The 19,100-nt window shown below is 40.4% G+C and overlaps 1 protein-coding gene across 3 annotated transcripts in view; it reads right to left on the bottom strand.

Moving 5' to 3' along the window:
* Positions 1 to 19,100, bottom strand: part of ZFHX4 (zinc finger homeobox 4) — a 188,633-nt gene that overhangs the window by 71,133 nt on the left and 98,400 nt on the right. For 2 of the 3 annotated variants that reach the window (XM_066578597.1, XM_066578598.1), the window contains exon 5: positions 16,004 to 16,069. The exons of the other annotated variant lie outside the window; for it this stretch is intronic. In XM_066578597.1, coding sequence (XP_066434694.1) covers positions 16,004 to 16,069 — 66 coding nt within the window. The remainder of the gene's footprint in view (positions 1 to 16,003; positions 16,070 to 19,100) is intronic. 3 annotated transcript variants of the gene reach the window in all.

Below are 19,100 nucleotides of genomic sequence, written 5' to 3'. Positions count from 1 at the left end.
TGGCAGTGTAAAGGAAGGCATCAACGCTACTGATTGCAATGGAAGCAATGCCTTACTATTCAGACTCTGACCACCAATGTGGACATCTGGCCCCATTGCACCTACGGCAAGCTAGAGGATAAGTTGATTGGCAGGGATCTTGAGTGGCGAACCCTTGCCGATCATCAGTGGGCCGGGAGAGCAGCTGCTAGCTAGGGATCCCAAGAAGAGGACCCCTGCCAATCAACTACTGATGACCTGTCTTGAGGATAGGCCATCAAAAGTAAATGCCAGGAATACCCCTTTAAGGGCCTCTTTACATGGCTCAATTTGAGACAGATATCAAGACCAATCGATTATATCAATACTCTTATGGCCCCCACATGTTTAAATGCAAATTGTATGAGGCAAGAAGAATCATTAATGTGTTCATTCGTCTCCCAAACACTTTCACCATTGTCAACAGAACATCCCATGTGTACACGAGGAGAATTGCTGCCAACAATGATGATTTTCGGTGCTGCATGAAAGATGCGGTTATCTGACAAACAAACGTTTGCTTGTTTACTTGGTTGATCGCCGCCGGCACCTTGATCAGGTCGGTTGACAATCTTATGTCTGTGTAGAAGACCCTTTACTTGTGCGTCTATAATATCACTGGTCTTCAATGAACCAATAGTGCAGTTTGTTGATAATATTGCTGTGTTGGCACTAGAAAATGACACTAGCTATTGTCTGCTTTTTTTGTTTGAAGAGACCTCTGCCAAACTGATCACAGCTTCCCCCACTGCTGAGACACTCTCCAATCAGTTGTATGCAGTAGGAGAACCTGTCAGAAACAGTTCAATTTCTCTGCAGCACTCCCACAGGGAAAATGAAGCATTACAGTTTCCACAATGGAGATGCTCTATGCAGCTGCCTTTCGCTCTAGCTAATAAGTGAGGGTCTTAGAAGGGGGGAATCTCTCTATATTATCTCAGAATGACCTAATTTGGTATTTTATAATGGGTTTCCTAAAACATGCACAGGCTATATTTGATCTTAGCGTAACTAATGGGAATGTTGTCATTATTTATGATCTCCAGTAGCCATCAATATCATTTAATTGCATTAAACACACTTTAACCCCTTGAGTGGCACGCCCGGAAAATTTCCGGGGACGAGCTCCACTGCTCATAGCGATACAGCCCGGAAGATTTCCGGGCTATGTATCACTATGGGAGCTGCAGAGCACAATGCCACAAGCTGTGACAGTGTGCTCTGCCTGCACAGACCCACAGAGAACAAAGCAAGGGCTTTGAAAAACCAGCAGAAGATATTGCAGATCTGTCGGCAACCTCCTGCACTGGTTTGTTTACAGGTTGCCATAGAGACCATCGGCTTGTCAGAAGCAAGCCGATGGTCTCTGTGGCAGGGAGAGCTGGTTGTTAGCTGTGAGAGGACAGCTAGGTACTAGCTCTTACAGCAGAGATCAGAGAAAACCTCCGATCTCTGCTGTGTTAACCCTTTACATGCTGCAGTCTATGTGACTGCAGCATGTAAAGGGCTGTCACTGCAGCATGTAAAGGGCTGTCACCATCGGACCCCCGGAATGTGATCAGAGGTCCTGATGGGTCCCTGTGGAAGTCCCCTAAAGGGACAAAAAAAAAAAATTTTTTAAATTTAAAAAAAAAAAAAGTAAAAAAATTATTTAAAAAAATTAAAAAAAACACTTGTCTCCCTTTACTTTGTAAGAAATCAAAAATACAATCACACATGTGGTATCCATGCGTCGTAATGACCCAGAGAAGGAAGTTAATACATTATTTAACTCCTTAATGACATGGCCCCTTTTTTTCTTTTTTCCCCATTTCTTTTTTTCCTCCCCCCTGTTTAAAAAATCACAACTTGTCCCGCAAAAAAACAAGCCCTCATATGGCCATGTCAATGGAAAAATGAAAAAGTTATGGCTCTTGAGACGCAACTGCAAAACTAGTTGAAATTCAATGATTAGACCATTTTAAAAAACCTGCCCTGGTGGGCACGACAGGGTGGTAGGAAACCTGCCACTCAAGGGGTTAAAGGAGTTTTCCCACTATTAAAAAAAACAAAAAACAACATCTACGTATGGCATAAACTAAAAAAGAAACTATACTCCTCTGTCTCCAGCCCACTGGGAAACAGTTGAGTGGCGCCCAGAGTTCATGCTGACTGTATGTATGTCTGGCTGAAGTCAGGTGATCACTACAGCCTATCAGAGGCCCCACAACTTTCTGAACTCCTGACATCAGCTCTCATATCCTGGGCTCCATGATGCCAGGAGTTTAGGATACAGTGACCTCTGATTGGCTGCAGTGGTCACCTGAGTTCTGTTGGATGTACATACTGGCACCCACAGCCACCGGAAGCGGTCAGCTATTTCCCGAGGGATGAAGGCAAATAAATATATAGTCTCTTTTATTTTATGCAATGCCCAGCCATTAAAATTATTTTTTAATAGTGCAAAGACCCCTATTAACATCATATGAGACAAGCAGGGACATATTTTTCGTAACGCACTGTATATCAACAAATTGGCCATTCATAAACATTATAAATGATCTGGCTAATACATTGCTATTTGTTCCCATAAATGTCCTTTCTAGTGGCTTGTGAACAGAGGTGCAGGAAGGGTTAGGATGTGAAAGATAATTCGCACTGCTGTTGTGTGGCTATTACACAGGCTTGCCAGCCTGGACAAGTTATTAGGTCAGATACTAACTTCCTAAGTAGAAAAATGATGTGTCCGCCTTTGTCCTTTCTACAGTAATGGCTGGAGTCAGTACTAATTAAGGCCCTGAGGCAGTGTAGTGCGAGAGAGGTCAGAGACTTCTTTTTGACACCTAAACAGCGCTGAGCTCAGTGGAAGTGCCCCTAATCCGAAATGATGTGCTGTGGAGTTGCCCTTTCAGCTTTGCTGTATATTTAAAGGGAAATGACAGTTAATGACAGGGGTGTCAAAAAGGAGCAGATGGAGAGGCTAAGAATGAGGTACATCCATGGTAAAAAAAAAGTACCTTCAATTAGTTCATACAGCGTAACCCCTTGTACTCCTGCTAGATAAAAAAAGAAATGTAGTGTGGGAAATAGAAAGTAATATAAATAGCTATACACACACACACATATATATATATATATATATATATATATATATATATATATATATGTAACTTGTATAGGGGAGCCGTGAATGGTTGCATTGTTGACCATATCTCACTCGCCCATTTGTCCAGTCCTGCCATAGGGTCCAATCTTATCGCCAATTAAGAATTATTTTAAAGGCCTAGTAAGTAATTCATAATACTCACTGATATTGTTTTTTTTATTGCTTATTCTCTCTTTTCTATTTCTTTGCAATTTATTACAAAAATTTTTCAATTGTTTAACCAAATTCAAAAACCTGTTCTCTGCCAAATTTGATCTGTGATCACCCGATCGCCTAAATTAGAATTTTAATTATTTTAGTTGTTTTTTTTTAATTAAGCGAATTACATTGAGTTCCTAATGAAGTCAATCTAAGCCGATTGTTTTATGTCTATACCGCACACAATGGAGTCTATAAAAATAATGTTCATATTTTCAGCTTCCATTATTCGAACCATTTTATTTTCTTCCAGGAAATCACAGCTAATTGCTGCCAGCAACATGATAGACTTAACGGTGTTATGAAAGGGGAGAGCAATTTGTTGATGCTGATGATATATTCCTCCAAAGGTGCAATCCTTGGCAAGATTGAAATCAAGATTCAGCACAACACATCAGTCCCGTAAAGGATGAGCTTGTTAGTTTCACATGTATTTGAGGATCCACATAAAATTATAAGTCTGATCTACAGAGAAATGGCTGAGATTTTATCTAGCGGGGAGTAAACTGTTGCAGTAATTAATCTTTCAGTCAGTTGCTTTTCTTCCTCCTGGAGGCATGGAACTTGGGAAACAAAAGCAATATTTAAAACAGAAGTAGAGATTTATTGTCGGTAATTCATAATGGACACCTGCACCACTTACTAATTACTACAAAACCATAAGGTCTATTGGCCTCATGCCATCCCGGTACTCCCTTTATATCCACTCCCTAAGACACACCTGCGAGGGTATAATTGATACTGTATTTATCTTTAGAGTCTGTGCTTCTTGATATATGTTCCTTCGTAATTATTATACCTGCTTTGTAATTAACTGGTTCTCACTGGCTGAACCCCGGGACCCGATAAGCAAGAGGCTGCATGGAAATGGTGTTGGAATTTTAGGAAGTCATTACGGTAATGATAGTCCTTACTGATGTTTTGATGTGTATAAAACAAAAAAATGTTAGAGGGATTGTCTGAGATTACAAAGGAAAGTATTTGGTCTTTTTTTTTTTTTCGGGAAACTGCACCATCTGGTATTGCAGTTTATACCTATTGAAGTAAATGCTGTTTGTAGAAAGCACATGTACTTTTTTTCATGCTTTCGGACAACTCTATCTTAAAAATGGCCAATGGCCCAGCAAAAGTTGTCTAAGGGTAAAACATATGACAGAAGACCTGATGTTTTAGCATTATTTGCATTGTCCTTTTTTAAAGTTCACCTTCGCCAATGGGTTTAATAGATATAGTTCTTGGTTTGTGGTAATAGAGGGAACCCCAAGTGGGGTGTGCCCCTACTGGCAAAGTATAACTCACTTATGCGAATATCATTATTAAATTTGAAGCCTTCAAAGAGTAACAATTATGTCTTAAAGGGGGTGTACCAATATTGACTTTTATCACATTACAACAGGATAGGTGATAAAAATCTGATCAATGGGGGGCTTCCTCCTGAGACCCTACCGATTCGGAGAACAGGGGTCCTGTTCATAGGCGATAAAAGCCAGTTTTGGTACAACCCTTTTAATATTTATTTTTGGAATGTTTTGATGCAGGTAGAGGGGTGTGGACTCCCCCTTTAAATCATCCATGTTAAGTATCTGACCAGTAATTTAAATGAGGGTAACTTCATGGCTAATTTCACATAAAATTCCTAGATACAATGACATTCTCCACTCACTTTAAAAGAAACCTATTAGCTTCTTCTAAATCTATTAGTTTCTGCTGCTTACCAAATTGCTTTGCTGTAGATGTGTTCAACCCATCATGGTTTAATTTCTTTTTGAAATTGCAAGGACCTACAGGTTAAACAGATGTGGCAGAGGAGGGGATCTTTTTACAAAATAGACAAAAATGCTATTTTAATGGCCACTAAGACTTTAAATCTCATTGGAAAATAGTATGTGTTAGTAATTGGTAATAATAGAGCCAGTAAATGTTATAAGACCAGCTGAAAAGGTAATCTTGGGTCATAATATAGGCCATTGTATCACATCTTGTAACACATATATACACGCAATGTAAAAAAAAATCAAGCACCAAGGAGTTGTCGGAATCTAATGAAGCTTTACGCAAGTGAGTACAATATCAGAGCAAAAAGATAATTTATTGTGGAAAACTGAACACTTAAAGGGAGGCTCTAATACCCTGTTGGGCTGTCTGTAACTTGGATGCAAGTTGTGATATGGGTGAGCATAGAGACTCTAGTACCCTGTTGTGCAACCTCTAGCTTGGATACAAGATGTGATACGGGAAGGAATGGAGGCTCTAGTACCCTGTTTTACCGCCTCTTGCTTGGATACAAGATGTGATACAGGCTGGTATTGAGGCATACAGGTTCCATATGCTATCCTATAGCATAACCCTTTACATTTGCTGCAACTAAGCCTCTAGTTCATGCAAACACATAAGCTGTCAAAGCTTGATGGAAATATCTCATTTGACACCCTAAAACACATGCAATCTTAGCTGAGCATGCATCCGTTGTGAATGTAGGGAGGGGACAAAACCACTGGTGGACACCTCTCGAGAAAAAAAAGAAGAGGGTTGCTGAAATCCAACTGGCGAATGTTTCTCTCCTGCATCATCTGCAATCAGTGGAAAATCGGGGGTTCTCCATACAGATTAGACGCTGGCTGGTCACACCAGAATTGTTGAGTTTGGCTGAGCTAAAACTAATGTGTATGCCCACCTTAAAGGGGTTCTGCCATTAATAAAACATTTTATACTCACTAATTCCTCCCCCGTCTGTCTTTTTACTGCTTATTCTCCCCACCAATCTTCTCCTGTCCCCGGCAGTCCCCCCAGGTCACCTCACCTTCAGCCGTCCGATTCTTCTGCTTCCTCTGACAAACCATCCATTCTCTTCAGTCTTCTTCCTGACGCCCAATGTATGCTACATCACTAGTGACATAGCGTTCATAAGCAAGCAGAGAGTGCCAAGCTATTGCAGAGACTTCGCATGCTTCGGGTCTTGCTACAATAGTAAATGAACTCTCGCGGTGAGACAGCATCCAGGTGCAGTCTCGGTAATAGATCGGCATTTCTTCCTAGGCAGTGAATGCCGTCACTAGTGTCATAACCTACATTAACCTGGAGACTTCAGAGAATGGATGCTCCATAACAAGAAGAAGTGGATCCGGACATCTGGAGGTGAGGTGACCAGGGGGACTGGAGAAGATCAGTGGGGAGAAGAGAGCGGTAAGGAGTTTGCCTGGGGAGGGATAGATAAGTATTGATTTTTTTTCATGACAAAATCCCTTTAAGGATGCAGGCAACATATTGTCTTGAGTTAAGCCAATTATTCTGTACCAACCACCCTAACAAAAATGTGGCGCTCCTTGTTCTCTATCAAGGTTAGCAAGTTTTTAGGAAGTTTACAATCCCTTTCAGCTGGATACAATTCATTTCCCCAAGATTTCTCTTTGTGCCGTAATCATAAACCTGTATTTTTAAGTATTATCTTTTATTAGATTTTATTTGCCATTGGAATCATTGAGACAATTATGTCCCAATCCCCTTTACTTATACATACGAACAGAAGTGCTGCTCTTCATACTCTGTACATAATTTATTGCATTACCTCTAAATAAAAGAGCCCATTAAAGCAATCTCTTGCAGATACAACAAATGCACATTTATGTGATTCAGAGAAGTACAATAGCTGCAATATTCACAGTGAAATGTTTTTTTGAAATGCGGTCATTTTATTACCTATTGTTTTAAAGGCTTAAAGGTTAATACAGTAATGTTCTAGCTGCATAGTCTAGATGTCCTCCAAATAATTACAGTGCAGAAGGTTGGCTGTCATTCATGCATGTCCATTGTAGTGCAAGCGCAGAAAAAGAAAATGGCTGCCTGTACATTAGAACATCACCCTTGGCTAGTGCAATGACAAGACAGATTAGGATGTATATTAAATCTCACACTTGACTGCTTCTCTGTATCAAGGTAAAAATACTTGCTCTTACATACATTAGGGAGTGCTATTAGACTGACATCTACATTAATATTGGCAGCATATCAACATTTGCTATATTAATAGTCTATGACCAACCTAAACCTACTATAAACTAGATACCAAAATGTATAAAAAAATAACCTATCGAGCGCTATGTTAAAATGCAGAACAGCACAGACTATTCCAGTCCTATAAATTATTGCCTAAACTGGACATCTACCGCTAGATTCTGCTCTGATTTGCTGATCCAATCATATTGATCAAGCATGAATTCCAGGGAAGGATTGGAGAGAACAAAAAGTCCACAACAGCCACTAGTCAACTTAGCTTCAAGGAAGCCTCACACAGGAAAGCAGCCAATAGACTACTGCCGAAAGTACAGTGGTGGTAAGGCGGCATGGTCATGGTGCCTTCTCTTTTTTCTGTAAGTGCAGGAAGTCCAGAAGTTATAAGCGTTGACCTTTCCCTATGCTCTATCTAAATCGTCTCCAATTCATTCGATGGGTGGTTTGCGGCTTGCTCTGGTTTGGTCTGTTTGCCGCTTGGTCCTCCTCGGCCCTTCTGCTTGTTTAATGATTGGAGCTGTAGACATCAATCTTTAGATAATGGGAGGAGAACCAAGTGGCAAACAGCCCAGTCTACAAGTTGCTGCAAGACAACTCATCGGTCAGATTGCAACTAATTTAGGGTACTTTTACGTGGGGTGATAGTTGCCCCAGTAATTACTCAAAAGAGCAATTATGGACAACTATCATCCTTTGTAAACATGACACCCAACGGGGAGATTTGTTCACTTATTGGATTTGCTTGGTTTTTAGCTCACCTAAAAACCAAATGACTGTCGGCCCATTTAAATAGCCAGCTATGAACAACTGCCTGTTTACTCAATGGAGGCGCATGGCCAGAAGACATCTTCGAGGCACTCCACCTCCATCCAAATAACCAATATCGTTCCTGTGTAAAAGAAAAGCAGCGATAATCATTGGGCCGGCTTTCGGATGCTTAAGGGCCTGACAGTCATTCCGTACAAAAGTACCCTTAAATAAAGAATGCGAGGAACCTGTAAAAGCTTATATCTCCAAGACGGCTACACTTACCGAAAAAGATGAAGTACGATCATGCATATGACCATTCTGCAAATGTACTGTTAGCAGAGTTTTATTAGCTGTTTTTCTGTAGCAGCCTTCCATTAACTTTTCCCCTCCCAAATATCAACGAGCAAACAGAAGCTTCAAGCCTATGTTGAACCTTCATACCAACTAAAGCATCAAACCAGAGAATCTAAATACGGAGTCTGAAAAAAAACATCATAAACAGGCAAAAAAAAGATAAAAAGGGAAATAAAAAAGTAACTCTAAATGACATTTTGCATAGATCTCTGCCAGCATATAAAATAAAATATATATTATTCACCTTTCTGGCCTACGAGCGGTCATGTTGCATTCAACATTAGTTCTCTGAATTCATTAATAATTTGTGTTTTTTTAAGTGATAGCTTGCCATCGCATGTTGCTTTCATTAAGCCGCTACCATTAAGGCTTTCAAGGTATCTACACATCTTATGCCGATACACAAATTCCAGGAATTAAAAGGTTTATTTCCCCATCTATAGTTTACCGACAGATGATTGGAGGTGGGAAATTGGAGTGAGGACGGGGGCAGGGAAGAGGGGGGGGGGGGGGCACATTGCAGTCAATAGGAAAAAAAATACTTTTAAAAATAATGTCCATTAGAGCCTGTTATTGGCCTAAAGCTGATATGTAAATGGTTATCATTGCAATCTTAGTAATTAGGCCATGGTTGGAAGCGTCCCAAAGCCTTATCACTCAGCAGAAACAAAAGAGAAGCACGGCCTTGCAAAAAGTTCCCTGGCTTTCAGATGCATCAGTCAGCCACATTACAAGTACTGTTCATCTCAAGAGTCAGACAACCTTTTGTTTTAGGCATGGCACAGACAAAAGCCCGTCTCTCCTCCATGTCTTCAGCATTTGATGAAAGACATAGTGTGCGGACCCATTCAGTGCCGGTGAAGTGGCTGCCAAACCATTTCAGAGCACCTGATGGCAGCCGGGTTGAAGAAAGGGTTAAATAATTATCTTTTGCAAGATCCAGTCTTTTCATTTATGGAAGTCCTTGAAGCTGACTGAAAAATTCGAAGCCTACAGACATAAGCAGTTCCATCAGGCAACACTACAGGTAAACAATGAACAGGATGAAGGGGCCTTTTCTGCAGCTCGGCTAATGCTGTTTCAGCCTCTTCTTGGAGCATAAACAAAAGCAGAGATGCACAGAAATGCCTGGTACCAAATTGAAACTAGCACTCTAGTGCTTGAGATGTTTACAGCATTCGAGACAGCTAATTAATATCAGTGAAAACAGACTTAGAAGAAAAAGGTTAAAAGATCACTTTAACTTGTACTGATATCATTGGATGGCTAATACACCGAGCTTAACTATTCCGTCTCCTTGTAATTTCAAGCTATGTAGTCACAGCGGCATTAGAAAAAGTCAAACGCTAAATATGACGAGTCTACTTCCACTTTTTAGCCTCCGTAACAAAGACCTGAGATTCTCGTTGGTAAGAGACGGAAATTTTCCGAAATATTGCATCTTCCAATTTTCTATCATAGTTACATTTTAGCATTACAGACATACACAAATGGGAAATATTATATTTAATTTAAAAAGTACATGGTGTCAGTAGGGATCCAACCACTGGGACCACCATTGGTCCTAAGAACATTGCGTACTGAGCCCATTAATATGCTAAAGTGTCCAACTGTTAACTTTTCATGAATTATGGTAAAGACTCCATTTAAATGGACACAAACCTTTCAGACAACTTCTGCTCATCTAACAGCCTATGTGTGGATTGTCAATCTTGTAGCATACTTGTATTAAAAAAGAACTGTTTTATCACTGAAAATCAAGTGCTGGCCACTAGGGCTCTAACTTCCAGCACCTTTGTAATCCACTACCAGTTGTTGGGTATTTGTTTTCTCTAGTAACAGGGCCATGAAAACACTGCTAATTACTACATAGTAGCATAGTATTTAAGGCTGAAAAAAACACATGTCCACCCAGTTCAGCCAATTGCCCCCCCCCATGTTGATCCAGAGGAAGGCAAAAAAAATGAGGTAGAAGCCAATGTAACAGAGGAATGGACATTCAGATGCTGCCTTGCAGCTGATTGGATCAGCACTATTCAAGGCAGCATGGGAAGTACGAGAGAGGAAGTCCTGGTAGCATAGTACTGGCAGATGGCTAGTTTAAGACACCCTATCTATCTGTAAGTGGATTGCAAATAGCAGGACAGCAGAACAATAGGAAAATCTACATGGAAAACTGAATGGATAGATCTCAAACTGGGTACAAACAGCAACGAAGCAGCCAATGAAGACTTGGGCTGCTTCTGAAAAACGTTCGAAAACTCAGATATGCTTTAAAATACAAAATCAATACATTATCACAACTTATTAGCAAGAGCAAAACTCTCGACAGGATACAATTTATATCACAACCACTTATTTCACAGACATCTCCCAACAGAGTATCACAAACTCATTTTTTTTTCAAAAATCCAATGTTGGCTATCCCACATCACACATCTCAGGATATGTAAAGCCAAGAGGAAGGGGAAGGAAGGACACATCTATACATGACATAAGTAGATAACTCTATTATGTTCTATCATGTTACAGTAATTTACTAATGCAATTTAATACTCCTATGGAGTACATGGACTGATAGCTTGGCACATGTAACCTCTGGCTAAGGCCTCAGTCACACGGGCGCATCGGCACCCATACACCAGCGCCGATGCGCCCGTGTGACTGACACCAGCAGACGTACGTACCTGCAGACGGCCGTCTCTCTGCAGCGCTGGAGGAAAGAACATGTGACTGGCTTCATTGCGGGTCATGTGTTCTTTCCTCCAGCGCTGCAGAGAGACGGCCGTCTTTAGGTACGGCCGTCTCCTTCCTGCAGTCACACGGGCGCATCGGCGCCAGTGTACGGGTGCCGATGTGCCCGTGTGACTGAGGCCTTAGGCTGCTTTCTTACCCGCATTAGTGCTCAGTTCAGGGTTTACACCACTCTGCCCTGTTTTTGAAGGAGAGAAACTGAAATAAAACAAGCAAAAAAAAAACGACTCAGTTTTTTTCCCCGTTGCTTTCAATTGGGGTTTCAAAAACAAAATGGAAAGTGGACAAAAAGGCTTCCATTTGCTTCCATTCCATCAGGTTTCCCATCCCAAAAACTTAAACCTAATGGAATGGAAGCAAACTGAAGCCTTTCCGTTTTTCGAAACCCCATTAAAATCAACGGGGAAAAACCAGATCCTTTTTTTCTGTTTTATTTCAGTTTCTCTTCTCTAGAAACAAAGTAGAGATGGAAATTATGACCTGAGCCCTAATGCAGGTGTGAACCCAACCGAAATTGGTTGAGCCATGGACATTAAGGGTTTTGTGTATAACTAGAAATCAAACATTGCTATACACAGATCACACCATTGAATTTGTACACCAATATGCTGCATAAACTATGAATGGACAACACGTAGCAATTTGTACCAGTAATGGATCCACCAAGACATTTACCCAACTGCATAAGAGTCTGTTGGTTTGAATCATGTAAGCAGATGTTTCTGTTTCATATTAGAAATTCAGCCGTGCTGAATTTTTACTTTCATTGAATACTAAGACCAGTGAAGTTTCATCTGTGAACCTCGGGGGATCCTTGATGCATACTGTAAAACTACCATCATGATGGATGAGCTGATCGTCAAGCGTTTGATATGATCTATCAATGCTACGTCTGATACGACTACACTGTAAACATTATTTGGGGGCACTATACATTCATTTCAGCATGCTTGCTGTTAAATAAGGAACAACATATGCTATATGTCATGCGAGATTTACCACTGGGTTCATCATGAGTGATGAATGCCCTCGGTAGCCGCACTACAATGTCATAACACTGAAATAACCTTCAAATTCTTTTGTATAAAATGTATTTTATTCTTAAGTCTTGTGGTTAACAGGGGCTTAACGATTCCCCTTTTCTTTATAATGTTTTCAATTTGAAGAGTCCACATGTGGCCACGTCGAAGGATCTCCAGACGCAGTGTACATTTCAGCAAGCTAAACCTCATAAGTCTTCAGAAATTCCTCACATCTATTATGTTTACCTTCTGCTGCTGATGAGCCTGTCGGGCTCTGTACAGAGGAAATTACAAGTGCTCCAGAAGATTTGGCAAGAAGATGCTAAAACGAACAATGGGCAGAAGGGATTTTTTTTAATTGAAGTCCTCTGTCCTTCTGCACCACTGTCTAACATTTTAGCCCAAACTCAAATGAAAATTCCAACTTAGAATTCCTCGAAGAGCCGCAATAATCACCCATAAACCCAGAAGTCAGTGAAAAGTGACAAAAACTATGTAAAAAATTGGTGTACTGCAAACTGACTTATTCTTTTATGTGAAAGTCAGAAAAAACAATAGGATGCCAAGCGTTAATTGCCACACCGTCTACCCTGTACACGAGTCTTTTATACCTGAAGTCAATCTGAATGTTGTATGACTGTTGCAAGTAATTTACGTTGACCTCTGTCAGAATACAGCAATCACGCATTGGGGCTTTGCCATGCCTAAAGGGGCTTTTTAGATTTAAGGAGGATATTTCATGTCCTCTGATCTGCGAGACCGACTGCATGCTTTACAGTCATGTCCCCGTTGACTCCAACACCGGTTAACTTTTTGTTCTACATCCCTCTATTCGTCCGCAGTGGCTCATGTTACATACGGAGCCCAACACTAGTATTCTGTTATGTGGGTGGTTTCCACTGCTTAGCGTCAAGCAAATGTAATATCATCCATTGACACCGAGTGGTTAAGACTGCCCAAATGTCAGGATACTAGTGTTGGTCTCACAGCACGTTGACCGGTGGGGATAAGGACCAGGGTGATGTCACTTCATCAGCCCTGGTCCATGTAAGCCTCCTGCCAGTGCATGCTCACTGTTATTTTGGCACTAGACACCAACTTCTCTGCTGGTGCATGGACTGATTGATTGGCTGAGTGATAGGTGTCCCAGCTGGACAATAAGCCTTAAATCTGTGCATTTGTATTCTATCTAGGTCCGCCTTACAGAGAATGCCAGTTCTACTTTTGTCTGAAGGGGTTTCTATTCTGTCAGCAGCTCTTTGGCCTGACCTGCACCTCAGTTTACAAAGTCTGCTGGCTATTCATTAATTTATTTGTTTTTTTGACATCTTGTTCCCTCTATTCTGATGATTCATTAATTGAGCGTCAGCTTTCCTTATCATTGTTCCCTGTCACCATCTAGGGAATGTCAGGGTCACCTAGGTTCCTGACATGGGATCGCCCCTATCAAGGCGAGCACTCCGCTTATAGGTAGGGTCTTCCTATATCAGAGGATTTGGGGTCAGTTCCCCATATTCCCCGATTTGTATTTTCTTATACATTTTGGTGTTAAGTGTGTTTATACAGGTCACTCTTGGAGCAACTAATATGTTCAGGTTGGACATAACAGTTGGGTTCCATATTTAACAGAAGCTGGTGTAGATGAATGGCGGTGTAGCATAGAAGTCAAAGGGGACACAGCTGTAACGGCATTGCTGGTCCCACAGATTAGACGATGTGACCAGGCCTCATTAACAAGAGGTTTGATTTATACTTTGTGCACTGTATCTAGTATTACAGCTCAGCCTTATTCATTCGAATGTAGATGAGCTCCAATGCCAGACATAGTCCATGGACAAGAGTGAAAATGTTTTCTATTCTCATACAACCCCTTAAACTGCAACTTTTCGCAGCGACCATATCTCACTGGCTTTTTGTTGCGCAAATTGCATATTCTAGCCTTGGGATGTGATCAGAGGCGTAACTAAAGGCTCAGGGGCCCTGATGCAAAACGTGAGCAGGTCCCCCCACTTTATCTGTATCTGTACCTGTACCCATACCTAAACCATGCTGCACAGAGACATAACTTGAAGCTCCTGGGCCCCAATGCAAAACCTGTAACAGGGCCCCCAACTATAATGCTTTATTCATAGTACTGGACTTCCTATATGGAGAAGAGAGACCTTATGGGCCCCCTAAGGCTCCTGGGCCCGGGTGCAACCGCATCCCCTGCACCCTCTATAGTTACGCCCATGAATGTGATTTAGGTTGCTGAAAAACACTGTGGGGCCAAAGTCACCATTTCACACGGGCCTTTTAGTCTACAAAGAAAATTTTTATAGCTTAGCTAGACAAATATTATAGAACAGGCACTGGGCAAAAGGCTAATTCTTCAGCAAAGTTCATAAAAATTTCCTGTGCTGCTACTTTTAATATTTACTGAATATTTTTATATACACATGTGATGGTAGAAATTTCCATGCTAAAGACATTTACAAATGTTCTTTTTCTTGTTTCCAAACATTTTCCAATAACATACATTACAAATAACCTATTCTTGTGCTTAATATATGTAAGTAGACTGTTTTAACAGCTGCTAACGTGCGAGGAAATACCAAGAGAAATATTTTATGGCCACAAGTTCTAATATCGTTGGAAATTGGCTCATGGCGTCTGCCAACGGAAAAGATACTTTACAAAATGATTAAAACTCACCAGGTTTATAGTTTTGATACACAGAATGTCTCGGAGGTATATTTAATATCTTGATAAACAAAACAGTCTGAAGTTGAATGGGTTTATAGTAAGCGGGACAATATTTTGAAAATTCGAAATGTTGATTTTTTAAATAGCCCAAAATTACTGGCTTTAAATGGAAAAACGCTTGAATTAAAATGGGACTAATTGAATGTTCTACCTCTTATTTTCTGTAGACACAGGAGCTACAGTAGTTTAGGAATCCCACACTTTTTGTTATTCTAGTGGATATCATGGTCTACAAGTGGTAACAATTGATCAGTACAGAAACGCATTTGTAGACTTGTATTAGGTTTTACATTTTTTTTTTTTTTTTTTTAGGAGGGAAGAGTACCTGAGATTCATGGACATTATTAACCCCACTTGGATCTAAAGACGCTTCAAAGGTATTATCCACCTAAATGAAAAAGTTTGAAAGCAGCTGTCCATGCTTTAAAACACATAAAAGAAGATATAAGACATAATCATCTCTCCTGGGTTTCTGACGCTCCTGTTCTGCCACTGCTCTCCATTTTCTGCTGCTGCTCAGCCCAATACAGGAACATGCAGCATCAGCTTAAGTGAGCAGTGATTGGCTGCTGCAGTGCTCACATGTCCCATGTTCAGTGATGTCATTGTTGCAGCAGGAAGTAGAGAGCAGTGGGGGGAACACACAATGAGTATTCAGAGTTTTTAAAATATGTTGAGCTGCTTTTAAAAACTTTTTTTGACCGAATAACCCCTTTAAAGGCTACTTAGTCCACATGACCAACCAATTCATCTAAGGTAGACATATTTATCACAGGCACCTTATTTAAGATGACAATAGAGTTATGTAGGAGAGTTTCTGTATTTCCTATCAAGAGGCATAGCCAACGGGTAATCAGGTAGCTGTTATGTAGCCCAGGAACTAAGGGAGTTCATCTATTTCCCCACCGACTACTATGGAAGAAGAATGGGAAGATTGGAAGAGAATGGAAAACTCAAGGCAGATTGCTGGGAAGTCAAAAACTGGAAAGGAAAAGGGAATACTACTGACCTTGTGAAGTGCAGTCAAATTTCAAGTTTTGCCATGGAGCCCTATAGTTACTTATGGTTCTGCTTCCTACAGATGGAGCAAGCATTAACATGACTGTCAACATTGGGATCACTTAATTAACAGCATTACAATACATTGTTGTTAAAAGATCATAACACATTAAATGCCAAGATAATGTTTGCTACATCTGTTCATACTCTAGCAGACCCCACAGTATGGGGAGAACAGGATTATTACTTTGGGTATGAGGACAGAAGCCACTATGGTCTGGCTTTAGTGAAATCGTAGGTGGATATTTATTGGCCTACAGTCAACAAAATGGCTACATCCATGGAGGAGACAATGAGGAAAATCGCCCCTGCTCTCGTCTTAACCCCGGAGATAATCTTCCTATGGAAGCCGTCTCCAGCGTTTCATCCAAGAAAGAACAAACTCTTGGCCTTCATGATCGATGCGGCTAAAGCTTTAATTCCCTCCCTGTGGCTCCAAAAAATAGCGCCCTCAGTTTCTCAGTGGTTAGCGAGAGTGGACGATATTTGCAACATAGAAGAACTCGCCAGCTGGTCCGGGAACACAAGGGAGGAGTACTTTCAGATTTGGGGGCCATGGAGGGAACTGAGACGCACCCCACATTAAAGTGAATTTTGTTTAACTGAGAAGAGGACATAGCTCGGCACGCATCTGGTCAAAAGAGAGCCTCTCTTTCCTGACCGTTCTCCCCTCCTCCTCTTCCCAACCTTCTCCCCCCCCTCCATTCCCACTGATGGTCACCCCCTGTCATCACCCAGGACACCACCGATGCTACGTAATAGTTCTCACCTTTCCTTGTGTTCCCGTTTATTATGTATGTCTGTCTCTGTTTGTTATATAAATGACTGGAGGGTCGACAAACAAGAGGATAGCAGTTCTAGGTTTCAGGTGCGCAGAGTTAGCTGTTGCAAGGTGACTCTCATGAAGAGAGATCCTCTGCCACCCAAGTTAAGAACGCTGCGCAGTCATGGTTTTATGTTGATTCTATTTGTATACCCTGTATGTCTTCAGTTACTGATTTAAACTTGTTATTTCTGTATTAAAATAAAAACCTCAATAAAACAGATTTAAAAAAAAAAAAAAAAAAAAAAAAAAAAAAAAAAAATGGCTACATCCATGATGTATGACAGGTGCACTTCTTTAGAGAAAATAATTAAAAGCCTCAAGAAATTGACGACAATTATAATTTGGCCTTAATTATCCTCCTTAGTATTTATTTTATTACACACATGGCAGGTGGCACCACTCCAGTTCTTGTCAATGGGAAGCTTGATACACCCTCAAAATACCAATAAAATAAAAGACAAAAACATCTCATCACCTATTTATCTCAATCAAGATTTCATTTGTATTCCATGTTAATGATCCTTTGGAATGAGTAGCAAACAGATGGCGGCGTAGCTCCTACATATTTACATAGCACAATACCAGAATGTTGTGGCAAATGTGATCTCTTCTCCAAAGAAAATAACTTTCATTGCAGAAGTTCTAAATATAGCAGCCATTACTGCTCTCAATTATGTTAACTAAATTTCAAGCCCTTAGCTCTGTCATTCCTTCTCGTAATTGCTAACTACCTTTAATTATACCCACAAAATTTTTTTTTTCTCAAAAATTCATAAGATACTTTCTTATCTCAATGAAAATCACTACTGAGCTTCAGCAACCTTTAGTCCCAAATGCCTTCATAATTGTTTGGCATCTATCCAGAATGTAGCTTGTGAAGGCTAGATAAGAGCCAACAGCTAAAAAACAGACTTTTTTTTTATTTTCCATTATAATGAATAAAAACTGTTAAACTAAGGAGTGTTAGCTAGGGACTTATAAAAGATATGGGATAGGTTATTAAAACGCCATCCTTATTACAAGAATTTTTCCTCACTGATATCATAGGACTTATTGGATGAGTTAACCTTTATTTCTCCATTTTGTTATACTCCACTTGTCATTTTTTGGACTGTTGACAGTAGATTTTTTTTTTCTTTTTGGATAAGAATACTAATTTATTCTAGTAAATTTGTAGTGATGAGTTCAAATACTGCAGCTTAGAATTCTCCCCGGTAAAGCAGGTTATGTTTTACTTACTTTTAAAGTTTTTTTTTTACTTGAGTTTTAAATTTATATTTTATGTCTTTTTTTTGATAAGACCATTAAATCGACTAACAAAGAGATTGAACAATGGAAATTTGGATTAGAAATTATATTAGTTGCAGCTGACAACAGAGCCGTGCCTGTATTGCTATTCAAGGCAATGGATGGAATGCTAAAACCAGATGCATTCAAAGACTAGTCTCCACTCATGTTTTATAGCCATTAGCTAAAGGCCAAAGACTGCGTGCATTCCATTGTCCATTTCTGACTAAATAACATATGTATACCAAAAGCTGATTGCTTTTTCAGTATAACCTGATGTGTATGGCTTTACACTGTGCTTTTTCATTCATAACTCGAAAAATTCTTATTAACCCCAAACCATCTAAGCTCCATAGCTTTTGCAAAGTTTCGATCATTTGAAAGTATCGTACCGGTGTTTAACTGTCTATTTTCGTGATGTTACAACTAGACCCCTCTCGATTCTACTGGACTGGGATATCAGCACCGTAAGAGTCTATGGTGCTGTATGACTGTATTACTGAGCTCCCACATATCAGTTGTGTCCAGCCAGTGTTGGTGAACTTTTGGCACCAGGTTGATGTATATAGCTAGACAGAAAAACTCTGCATGCAGTTGTAAGGGAGGGTGGAAGTTGTTCTTGTTAAATACTATGGTGTTTTTTGGAGACTGTGTCTTTAGCAGGGTCGGGAACAGAGGTACAGAGCTGAGTGGGAAGGTAATAGAAGTTGAAGACAGTGTCGTTAGCAGCTAGGCTATAGAGACAGAGGCAAAGGGTAGTCTCTCCCTACTTTGTGCTGTGATGTAGCAGTTACAGTCCTAAAGACAGTATCCTTCAAGATAAGAGTAGCAGGCCAATGATAGAAAATCAGGATGCCCGAGATGCTGAAGGTGCACTTTCCTCTGTTCCCTAATGTCTAACAACTGCAAAACCATGCTAACGGGCCTCAAGTCA

Source organism: Eleutherodactylus coqui, chromosome 9 (genome assembly GCF_035609145.1).
Source record: "Eleutherodactylus coqui strain aEleCoq1 chromosome 9, aEleCoq1.hap1, whole genome shotgun sequence".
In the NCBI taxonomy this organism is placed as follows: Eukaryota; Metazoa; Chordata; class Amphibia; order Anura; family Eleutherodactylidae; genus Eleutherodactylus; species Eleutherodactylus coqui.
This window is presented reverse-complemented; position numbering and strand designations above follow the sequence as displayed.